Source organism: Bactrocera tryoni, chromosome 3 (genome assembly GCF_016617805.1).
Source record: "Bactrocera tryoni isolate S06 chromosome 3, CSIRO_BtryS06_freeze2, whole genome shotgun sequence".
Classification (NCBI taxonomy): Eukaryota; Metazoa; Arthropoda; class Insecta; order Diptera; family Tephritidae; genus Bactrocera; species Bactrocera tryoni.
The window spans coordinates 4,249,852-4,261,920 of NC_052501.1; the positions used below are offsets into that span (position 1 = coordinate 4,249,852).

At 35.9% G+C, this 12,069-nt stretch overlaps 1 protein-coding gene across 1 annotated transcript; it reads left to right on the forward strand.

Annotated features, from left to right (window-relative positions):
• The first annotated feature begins 2,830 nt into the window (after window positions 1-2,830).
• On the forward strand, window positions 2,831-10,952 carry LOC120772615 (facilitated trehalose transporter Tret1-2 homolog). The gene is made up of 7 exons (XM_040101329.1): window positions 2,831-3,465; window positions 8,412-8,641; window positions 8,709-8,844; window positions 9,153-9,347; window positions 9,419-9,567; window positions 9,639-9,798; window positions 9,866-10,952. Exons 2-7 carry the CDS (start codon window positions 8,519-8,521, stop codon window positions 10,756-10,758), a joined length of 1,656 nt encoding a protein of 551 aa, XP_039957263.1. The 5' UTR covers window positions 2,831-3,465; window positions 8,412-8,518; the 3' UTR covers window positions 10,759-10,952.
• The last annotated feature ends 1,117 nt before the right edge of the window (window positions 10,953-12,069 follow it).

The window sequence follows — 12,069 nt, forward strand, 5'->3', positions numbered from 1 at the left end:
TTCAACTTTTTATGTATCACGAATTGCAACTCTAGGTCAGTAGGGTTGACTAGAATATCACTACTAAGCACTAGTAGTTGAACATTACTACGTTTATTTAAGAAAAATATTAATAGAAAATGAAAAACGGTTAAATACACTACAATTTTCTATTTTCAAATATAGTTTTTAACAATTTTAATCAGTGATTTGGTAAAAGGAAATTTGTTGAGCTCGAGGAGTAAAATCCTGAAACTGGAAGGGGCAATCTACAATCTGCAAAACAGTTATAAAATTAAAGTACCGTGTGAAGTGTTGCGAACATAAAGGGTCGATAAAATTTACTATTTCCAGAAATAAATATACTTTTTTAGTCAAATTAAACTTTCGAAGCGTTCTTCTCTTCTTAAGCTATTTGTGTTCTACATATTGCACAAAAATATGATGTTCATAATATTTGAAACCTCCACAGATACCAGATCGATTGGCGCCCTGTTGTAAACTCGACTATAACAGTGTCCAAACCATTAAAGAAGAAGATAAGGAGTTAACAAATGGTAGGGTAATAGGAATGTAAAAAAAATCTAAACCAATACTTTAATAAACTTTAACAGATTACCATGGATCTCTGTTGAAATAAGGTCTGTGATCTGTAGTCTACATGTTTAATACCCGTTTCAATCAATATCACACCGTGGTACAAGGTAGTAATGTCCCATATTTTGCTTATAAAATATGTATGTATAGTAAACATTTTAGCAGGCGGACTATTCAAAATTCGAAAAAATAAAATGCGCCTCTTCACAGCAAGATACGAAACAAACATTACGAAACCACTTTGTCTGACGTCTACTACTTGAAATTTGTAAATCACTTTGATCTACGTTTTTATGCTCTAAAAACAAACAATACAAATGAGAATTTAGTCAGAAATTAATTGCTGCAATTAGCTGTTGTTATGGTGGATCACCGGTTCACTCTCTTCATCATAACACACATTTTTATTTTAATTAAATAGATAAAAAGTATCAATGGCGTTCAAAAACGAAAAACAAACAAGAACTCAAAAACAAATTATAAAACCAATTAATGTGTACACTTGAAATAACAGTAAATAAATCAGTGATCGCTATTACCGTTAATGCTATACGTACATATGTACATACGCCAATATGCTTATACACGCATTTACGCTTATCTCACAAACATGTTGCGTCGCAGTGAGTGTTTTTAATCAATTTTACAAATAACTGTCTCCTCGTCACACATACGGCTTGTCATATAATAGTATAATATATAGGGAAGAAATCGCACATTGTTCCAATAATATTATAGCTATAGAAATGTTAATTATTCTACAGACTTAACTGTGAATCATAGAATAAATCGAATGGTAATATTAAAGCATTATCGCAAACTAACTGAGAGCCGCACATCGCATGCGTGATTGATTGATTGCTGAAGCTTTTACAAGAGATAAAGCGTTAACGGACTTTGCTGATAAATATAAACACTTACATATACATACATATGTACTATATGAAATATGAGTAAACAAAGAGAGACGTTATGACGACTATACTAATAAATATGCCATAAGCAGTGTGATAATTCGATCAAAATTTTAAAGCATACTTTTACGAGTGGCACCGTCTTATGTCGCCAAATCGACGAGCTTTAATTTCAGGCATCAAAAACTCGGGTTATCATGGCGCGATAACGGTCGCAATTGACTTTTTTGAAGATATGTGGATCGATGATTCCAACGGCCCACAAACCACACCAAACCGTTATTTTTTCTGGATAGAATGACAGCTCTTGTATGACCAAATGTGGCTAGAAAACGTCAGATCTTTTTGGAACTTTTCAAGAGCCCATAGTGTCAAAAAAAGGCTACATCTTTTGGATCACCCGTTACACATATGTATTAGCCATTATTTTATTTTATCTACAATTGATTAATTACATATGATGTGTATAAACAGGTAGAAAAAAATGTACAAGCAAATAAGACAGCTGAAAAAAAATTGTTTGCAAGATTAGATATTTTGTGAAAACGAATATGAAAACAGGCGATAATATTTATGCAAATTTTCAAAAAAATATCTAGAAATGTTATCTAAATAAGTGGAATTTGTGGAATTTCCAATAATTGATTATTGACAATATTGTGTATCCCCACTCTCAAGTACACTTCCGGCCCCCACGAAAGCGAAGAGACACCTACGCAAGAGCGACTCTCACGCCACAGCATATAAGTTCCTCGATCAGCTATTGCCATAACTCAAGTTATATCACTTGTGCAAGCCGGTGCTAATGCCGAAATTAACAAACAGCACATACTGGCACCGATACCGAATCACCACGTTATACACAGTATTTACAGACCTAATCACTTTAGGTCGTCAAATTATTCTGCTGTTGTGAAATGCTTCAACGAATTTATAAAATAGACTGACCAAGTGACGTTGCACAAACAATGAGATAAGAGAGCAGGTGATCGTTGTCCGTTCCGAAGGTTACGCATCATGGTCGGCACCACGCAACGGTTAGCGCGAAAGCGGCTTGCAGTAGCGGCATTAGCATTACCAGTTATGAAGCATTCAGCAAACACACTTTCAAATCGAACCGCTAGCCGTCAATCCGTCAGCCGGTAATTATCTGTACCATGACGTCACAACGCCACTGAGATAATGGCGGAGTTGGTGACAAGCAAAAGCATCGCATTGGGTCAGTTGGACACAGCGTGTAAATACATGTGTCGACTGCGATAAATTTTAAGCGCAAACCAAAACAACAGCGAAACGCTTCGGCTAAATTTGGTAGTGCGAGTCAGTTGGCCACACGGGCACTGCGCGTGCCGTTTAGTTACAGTTATTGCGTCTCGCTACTTCCATATTGATTAGAGAACGCTAAATCACACAACAGCTCACCGATTAGTATCAAGTATTGGCTGATAGAACAACAACCGGTCGAAGCTAGCCTTTCTTCGCTGCTAAATGAGAATCACTCACTCAGAACCACAGCTGGTATCAGCGAGTTCGGACGCGCCGACGAAACACGTTCTCTCAGAGGCGTGAAGAATTGTGCAGAAGCTTTCATACTTTATCAAGTGTTATTAATCAGAAGCAACTACCTCGTCAAGTTTTGCTAAAAACAGCCGGAAATTTTGTGGAATTGCTTAGATACGGTGTTATGAAATTGAAAATACAAAAAACTTATATAAAATATTAATACAGTTTTGAAATGATTTGAAATATACGCATAAATTTCTCAACGAATGGAAGTGTTAAGCTTGGTCTGTTATACAATATCGACGACCAATTCAAAGTACCAAAAAGGCAACTAAAAGACTCTTTTCTAAAATCAAAATATATCATGTGCCTTTAAGTGAAACCAAAGCAAGACGCCACTTGACCACAGCGTGGACTAAGATTAATTGACTCCGGCGGATTTGACACGACAACCAAAAAAAGTCCTAAACAGGTAATAAAACGGCACACACTTATTTCGACATTTGCAAAATATTTTTTTATATTTATATATGTATATGTGTATGTATGCTGTCTGTATATGTATGTATATACATAATTAACATCTGTCGTCACATTTATCTGTTCGGTTTTGATGTTTTTATCGCATTTAATTGAAATACCCAAAAATGTACACTCCAATATTCCACACTCTGCAGCTTAAGCTATGAATTTCACCATTTCTGCACAAACCAATTATGTAGAATACCCAATAGGAAATAATTTGGTATCAAAAAAATTTCGAAAAATTAACAAATTTTTATGTAATCATTTATTAATTTAATTTTTCGATATTTTTTTGATTGATGGCTCACGACAGTGTGACCAAAATGATTTATTTGCTTGCTTTTCAAGTCTTTGTTCCAAATTGATGATAAAACAAGATAAATGTTACAACAACTTGATTTGGATCTTTCAGTTGGTACTATGACAGCTTTATGCCATTTTGGCGGTTCGGAACAAATAGTCAGATTTTTGCGGAAAAACTAGCGATATCTAAAACCTGAGGAACTAGTTCCCATATACTAAAGGCGGATCCAGATATAGTAGTCGTTATACAGTTTAATATCATGGTATACAAATTTCAAATCGACACCTTCTAATATCAAAACCTATTAACTTGAAAAAAAAACTATATTATAAATCGGAGACGTGCGGGTGACATACTTTATTGCATTTTATAATACTGAAGTCAGTTCGCGTATTGAATAGAAAAATTTCACAAATCAATACGATGTGTGTTAAGTTTTGAGAATCTATCGAGAACTTCTTTTGCAGCGACTTCAAAGTCATGATGCGAGTGCAGCAACGACAGGCCGATCAATCGATCTTGAAGCATGCTCGTCTTCAGCTACGTTTTTATGCGACGAAGTGTTGAAAAAGAATGTTTTTTAATTCAGTTGTCGGCAACTAGTTGTCTTTTTGACTTTTGATTATTTTCCCAATGGCATTGTCACTGATCGAGTACACCTTTGAGCTTCAAACGACGCACAACGTTGTCAGTATCCAAAAGGCCTTTGAATCTATCTATCAAGCAGTCAATAAGATTTTCCATTTCTTTGGTTTTCAAGGCTCATACTTTTTCTAGAAGCAGTCAGTTGAAATCCATCCAATATTTCGCGTCTTCACTTCATCTTCGCCATGTATCCAACAGAGGAATGTACACTGAGACCCTATAGTATTATTCGCAAGTTCTCACGCAGAAATTTTCAAGTTATGTTTGTGGGCCGCAGATTCTTGGCTTTTCGTCATCAACTTTCAGTTTTTTCGTGTCTGAAAAAAAGGATCGAAAATGTTCCTTAGGTTTTGACTCCGATTTTGGAACGTTACAAGCAGCGTATCTACAATATTTGATGCCTTTGCCAGATCGATCGATTCTTTCTGAAGAATCTCGCTGAGTGAATTAGTTGAAAATTCCCACATATCCCCCTTCTGAATCCGCCACTGCATATATATAGACCCAATCGACTCAAGTCGTCACATTGACCATTTATAATTTATATTTTATACTTGTGGTAAACCTTATATACACTGTTGAGTTCAAGTGACAAGAACACGAGACCATTTTGGTTTGAATTTTGTTTTAAAAATATTCTACTTGCTTAAGAAATTTGTTGAAGGCATAATTTTAGTACTTAGGAAAACTTGGTTCAGAACATATCTAGATGATAGATATTAAAAATATTTGCCAAAATCTGATTTCTCAAGTAAATTTTTCCTATCATTCTATGTTATTTCAGCTTTCACATCTAGGTTTAGCCCTCAAAATCTCTTAACTTTCATAATTATATATAATAATAATTTCCCGGCTGACCTTGACAATAGAGTGCGTATTTACTTGAGTACTTTTCCGCTACTGGAACTACCCTTAAGTAGTGCATGTAGTATATGGGCACACATAGAATATATATGTATATGTATTTATAATTACTAAGCATTACAATTTACAGATAATTTACAATAATATATATTGTGTTGCTATGAAGAATGACAATTGAAATTGAAATGTTATCAGATGCAACCAGCTTTCATTGGCTTTCAAGTGTCAACCTTATGTCTGAAGTGCAATTATTTTCATTCACATAAATAAATAATGCCAACAGCGTTGTTTACGATTTAAACAATTACAATTTAAACAAATCTTATATGAACATACATTGGGACAAAAAAGCAACCTCTTACGAAAAGTGTTTCGATAACCGGAAGCGGTTTTATAAGTATATTACAACTGGTGGGGGTTACTTTGAAGGCGATAAAATAAATATTGATGAATTATTAAATATTTGGCGTTTTATTTACAAATTCCGGATACTTTTTAGTCACAATGTATGTATACGAGGTATTTAAATTTGCCGCCATTTCACTTAAACTTCATAGTTGGCGAAGTTGAAACACTATTTCGACCATAGTTTCCATGCAATTATCGAAATAGGGCCACCAAGCGTTAAATATTTTTGAAAATTTGTTCATTAACGAAGACACGTTGTTCTATTGTATAATTTTGTATTTTTACTAAATCTGCTATGAACTGTCCGCTGTAGATTTGTTCTGGTTTAGGGTTGTCAATACTTTACTACATAAATGGCGGCAAGTTTCAAACTTGCGTTAATTTTGAGACTTGAATTTCAAATTTATATTAATTTTGAGATAACTTTTATACACATATAGAATATTTATATCGATCGCCAATTTTTCAGAACACCTATAGTAAAAACTCCTTCCCTACGCTCGATTCTGTTTGGTTTCTTGAATTCAAGTTGTCACTATCTACAATATTAGCGGGATTCTCGTCTGCTCAACCACTTGTGTATGTCGAAAAGTTATCAGTAAATTTGATTTCGTTTTCAATTTTACCTTCATAATTATTTGTTTTTAACTACCCTTTTTCTGGTTGTTTCGATATCTACTTACTTTATGTCATTCAAATTTAATCTTGACATTATCTGCCACTTGAAATATGGAATGCAAATTATAATTATAAGATTTTTATTATTATTTGCGTCATTCTTTAATTATAATAATGAAAGGAAATGCACGAGACTGGTCAACCTTGATTTGACAGGTAAAAACTATGCATTTCTTGCAATTGTTTTTGCTGTACCTATTAATTAAATGCTGAAAGACAATATATTTTTTAACAGAAGTTGCCTTGGTCTTAAGTGTACTCAATACAATGGTATATGTATTTCCAAAGCCACTTGAAAGAAAGTGCTTCCCAAAGTGATGACTTCGATGCTTAATGACACAAGGATCACACCAAAACTGTTAATTTTAAAAACATACGTCACCCGAAAGAACACTCCAAATCGCGCAGACAGAGATTATTGAAATGAAAAATTACTTTGAACTCACACGACCTGAGCGTGAAGTCGATTAGAATTCTTCAAAACGTGTGAAAATAAACACGCACTAAATGAAGAGATAAGAAATTGTTCATGAATTTTATGAGATTTACGGGAGGTTAAGTTTTTTGTAATTATTTATTAATTTCTATAAAGCTACTTTATACATATTAGAAACAAATGCATTTTTGTTATTTTTGAAATCAAAGCAAACATTAGTGACGCAGTAATATTAGAACGTCATATCAAGAAGCTTGACATAGGGGTCTCGATATAGGATACAAGTGTGGCGCATAACGGGGAATTTCCAACACTTTTTATAGCTGATTATTATTCTACATACCTACTATATATTTCTGTATACTTGTATGTCATATAAGTACATAATACATACCTAATAAAATTGTATAAGCCAGAAATTCATTAAGTACCACGTTCAAGATTATCGCTAATTCAATCGATTAAGTTTTGAATAGTGTAGTCTTTAGGTAGTCAAAAAAATAATTGGAACACATTTGTAGCCGAACTAGGTCTTAGTACCCGAGATATAGACATAACCTTAGAAAAATGCACACGTTGCATTTGAAACGGCGACAAACCTTGGATGAATGAGGAACTAAAGAACCTACGACAGTACTCTCGCAGGGTCTTTAACAAAGCTATGCGGTTCAATAGTGACAAATGTTGCGATCCATACCAAACTGCTTGTGGTCAAGTAGACAACGTGAGTTCAACGACAAAATTTTTAAAATCTTTATCGAAAGACTACATGGAGATCGCATTATTGATTGAAACCAAAGTTCTAAGGTACTGAACATAGAGCATTAAATAAAAGCATTACGAAGAACATACATATACTCATTTCCAACAGTTGGATGCGAGACAATTGTAACCTGTCATATTATCCAGATAGCTGCTATATATATTTCTGGCCTAATAATGAAAATAGGAAAATTTATCAACGAAAATGGTTTTATTGTTTTTCAAAATATTCTCCATCAAGATTTATACACTTTTGCATGCGCTCAAACCAATTTTCGAAGCACTTTTTCCACTCCGATTGTGACACCTCCAAAACATGGTTTTTGAATGCTTCAACAGCATCTTCTGGCGACGAAAATCGTTGACCAGGCATTATTTTCTTGATGTGTGGGAATAAAAAGAAGTCATTGGGTGCCAAGTCAGGGCTGTACGGCGGATGACCCATCAATTCGACGTTTTGGCCGGTCAAAAAGGCGCTGGTTTGAGCCGATGTGGTGCACAATGATTCGTCTTCTCTTGTTCGTTTATATATGTTCGAATTTCTCCGAAGACAGATTCTTCAGGTTTCTTTCCAAGTCCACAAAGTTTCTGGATAAATCTTAAATCGCTTAGGTACTCAATTAAGGTTTTTTGTGATAATCTTAGACGCCTACAAATTTACTCAATTTGCATTCAATAAAATTTAAACTTTCGCCCGTTAAATTGATTCAATTAAGAATTATCGTCTACAATTGAAATAGCGGCATATTTGCCGACAAGTTAAGATTTTATAAGATTTATCTTTTCATTTTTGCAGCAAACACTCTAAACATCTGGAGAAAGACTATACTAATCACATATAATTTATTGAAGCCAAAATATTGATAGTATTAGTAGTATTGTAAGCAGAACAAAACATAGAAAATGAATTCTGAATTAGCGAAGATCGAGGGCAGCACGCTTGCGCTCTCACCACTCATCACAAAAGCGCTGAAAAAGAAGCCGACGAAACCGCTGGGCGAGCGCAAGAAAGCGGTGCGACGACAGGTAACTATACATCATTCATTAAATTTGCAAATTTCACACTGAAAATTACTTTATACTTCAAATACAGGAACTGATGGTGTTGCTTGGTAACACCTGTGTGGTGGCGTCTGGCATGTCGGTAGCATTACCTTCCGTTTCATTGGGTCAATTAACAAGTAAAGATGACATTTATCAACTCAGCACGGAGGAAAGCAGTTGGTTTGGTAAGCAGAGACAATCTTAAAACGTACATATTAGTAGTAATATGCTCGCAGAAGCATGTAATTTAGTTTGCTCCCACAATTAGCTTAATAATATAGTCGCCGCTTAAGTGACATATGACAAGCACGCTGTCAAGATAGCATGGGATTTTTGGAGAAAGTGTTTTTATATTATCTCACACTTAAAATTAAATCACAATTAAAATTTATGAAGTTTAGCTCTCTTAAGATCTCAGATACTTTCTAGTTCATTTAGTATTTTAAATGAGGAAAATAGTAAAAGCACTTAAGGTTTGCTCTTCTTCTTGCAGCATCCATCAATAGTATGGCCTGTCCATTTGGCGGTTTGATTGTTGGTTATCTGATGGATCACTTTGGCCGCAAGAAGACAATGCTGCTTACCAATGTAGTTGGTGTAATCGGTTCGGCTTTGTTAGCGACGGCACCCTACCAAACTTCCAGAGATGCTCTCTTTATTCAAATGTTAATTGGCCGCTTTGTGTCAGGTAAGAAAAAGTTGCTTCATTACTTATTGCCAAAAAGACTTACTAACTCAATTTTGCTTTCGTTCAAATAGGTCTTATGATGGGCGCAGCGCTGTCGCCTATTGGCTCTTACGCGGCGGAAATCAGTTTACCGCTCATGCGTGGTCGTCTGATTTTAGGCTCGTCCATTGCCATAGCCACGGGCATATTGCTGATGTATGTGCTGGGCTTTCTGATACGCGTAAGTTCTTAGCTTACTCAACTTTTAGAACGCTTCAGTTATTTATAGACTGATTACGATTTCTATTGCAGGACCAATTTCAAATGATCTGCCTCATCTCCGCGATTTATCAATGCATTGCCTTTTGCTGTGTTTTACCAATGCCGGAATCGCCCAGCTGGTTGATGCAAAAAGGTCTTGTGGAGAAGGCGCGTAAATCGCTGAAATATTTCCGTGGGCTCTCTGAGAACGGTAAGTTGTGAAGACTAAACTCAAGTAATTCGTTGCTGTGGATAACAGATTTTCTTGTGATCTTTAGACAAAACTACCTATGACGAGTTCGAGAAGGAATTGGCAATGATTAAAAAGAATTCCGACCAGAGCCGCGAAGCTGCCGAGAGCGAATCACTCTTGCAGGCCATACGCTCACCTGAAGTACATAAACCACTCATCATGATGATGGGTTTCTTCTTCTTCCAACAGTTCTCGGGCATTGTTATTGTAATTGTATTCGCTGCACAAATCGCCACCAGCGCCGGTGTCACCGCCGATCCTATGCTCGTAGCCATCTTCGTCGGTGTGGCACGCATCACCACCACCTTCTTCATGGGCACGATTTTCGAGCGTTGGGGTCGTCGACCAGCAGGGATGCTCTCAGCGACCGGCATGACAGTCGCCATGTTTCTGTTGGCGGCTAACGGCTGGTGGCCTGTCATCGGCCAATACTTGCCACTGCTGCCAATCATTTGCATTGTGCTGCACATTATATTCTCCACTTTGGGACTGCTGACACTGCCATTCTTGATGATCTCCGAAGTGTTTCCACAGCGTGTGCGTGGCAGCGCCAACGGTTTCACGCTGTTCGTGGGACTCACATTCTCGTTCTCAGTTGTGAAGTTGTACCCCAGCGTGGAGGCGCTGATCGGTACACCGAATAGTTTTGCTGGCTTCGGTCTCATTTCACTGCTCGGATTTGTATTCATCATTTTCTTCGTGCCTGAGACGAAGGGCCGTACACTATTGGAAATTGAGAACTACTTCCGCACCGGACGACGTGTCACGAACGCGCAAGTGGCGCGCCGCGAGTCGCAGATCGCAATGGAAGTCGCCGCGGGCGTCTATAGTTCACAGTATGAGCTGGATGAGGTCATCAAGCGCCTGAGCAAACTGCACGAAGACTGCGAGGCAAATGAAACGGATGATTGTGCGTAAAATATTTTAGAGTTATGTAATGTATTGTAGGAACATATTTATGAATTTTTTGGTGTAGAGAATAAGTGTACTTAAAGTTAACATTAAATAAATTATTTATACTGTGGTGCTTGCTCGAGCTTCCAATTAGCTTTGTATGACAGAAAAGACAAGTTTGCTAAATAATTTAATAAAAGAACAATTTGAAAGACTAACGGTTGTTACTAGTTGTTATTATAAAATCAGTTTGTATACTCATCAGAAAAGCAATATCTCTAGAACTGGATACCTTTAGAAATTTTAAAGTAAACAATAAGCGGTCATCGACTTTCCACCAACGAGAACAATCTATCTAATCTATAATAAATTTTACCAAATACAGCACATCAATTCTATGTGTATATATATATATATATACATACATATATGTAAGCCTTTGTCCATATAAAATCGAATTTGTTGTAAAACTCGTTTGAACAACCAGAACTATAAATTTTGAATTTAAATAAAATGTATTATATGCTCGCATACCGCATTGCGACATCTGTGGAGAAAATTTTGCAATGATTGCTTTCAGATTTTTAAATCCGTACAGTAAAACACAGTACGAAGCAAAAAACTTCTAAATGTATTCCACAAATTGAGTGTGGAATCAATAGGTTTGTGTCTTTGCTAAACACCCAATAAAATTGTGGATTGCGGGGTACAAATATGTTGAAATGAGGTCATTGTTGCTAAGATTTATAAAAAATATGCTGCAAGTTTCTTTGCTAGTAAGAAATAATTAATATTTTACTTTATTTATTTCAACTTCGCACTATATAAGATCCGGATAACATAATTAAAAATTTTACACATTAAGTCACAAGTAAGTTGATCAGCATAACGAGCTGAGTAGATTGAGCCCTATCCGTCTATATATCTTTATATACGCAAACTAGTCACTTAGTTTTTAAGATTTCTTTTTGGAAAATTCGCCTTTCCTTTCCTTTTCCCCCAAAGAAGCTGCCTATTCGTCTGAACCGTCGATAGCGAACCACTGTAGGATATAGCTGCCATACAAACTGACTGATCCAAAAATTGTATGGAATACTTCTTATTTAGGTAGGGTGCCATTATTTCTCATCTAAATTTTATACTCCCAAATTTCTACGCCGTTTTTTTCTAACGCCTGTTTTCTATTTCCACTGCTCTACTCTACTGCTCTCTTCTGGCACAACGCCTCAAATTTTCTTTCGTTGTGAAAATCAGAAGCCTCCCTATTCATTCAATGACATTATCGTCGTTTAATGAATCATAAGTGAATCATAATCAAAGTTATTTTCCTCTTAG

What these genes read in the sequence shown, in the direction of transcription:
- LOC120772615 (XM_040101329.1), top strand. Translation starts at nt 8,519, where the DNA reads ATGAATTCTGAATTAGCGAAGATCGAGGGCAGCACGCTTGCGCTCTCA. An exon ending in GGAGGAAAGCAGTTGGTTTG is followed by an intron (nt 8,845 to 9,152) that starts GTAAGCAGAGAC and finishes TTCTTCTTGCAG; the next exon opens with CATCCATCAATAGTATGGCC. An exon ending in CCGTGGGCTCTCTGAGAACG is followed by an intron (nt 9,799 to 9,865) that starts GTAAGTTGTGAA and finishes TGTGATCTTTAG; the next exon opens with ACAAAACTACCTATGACGAG.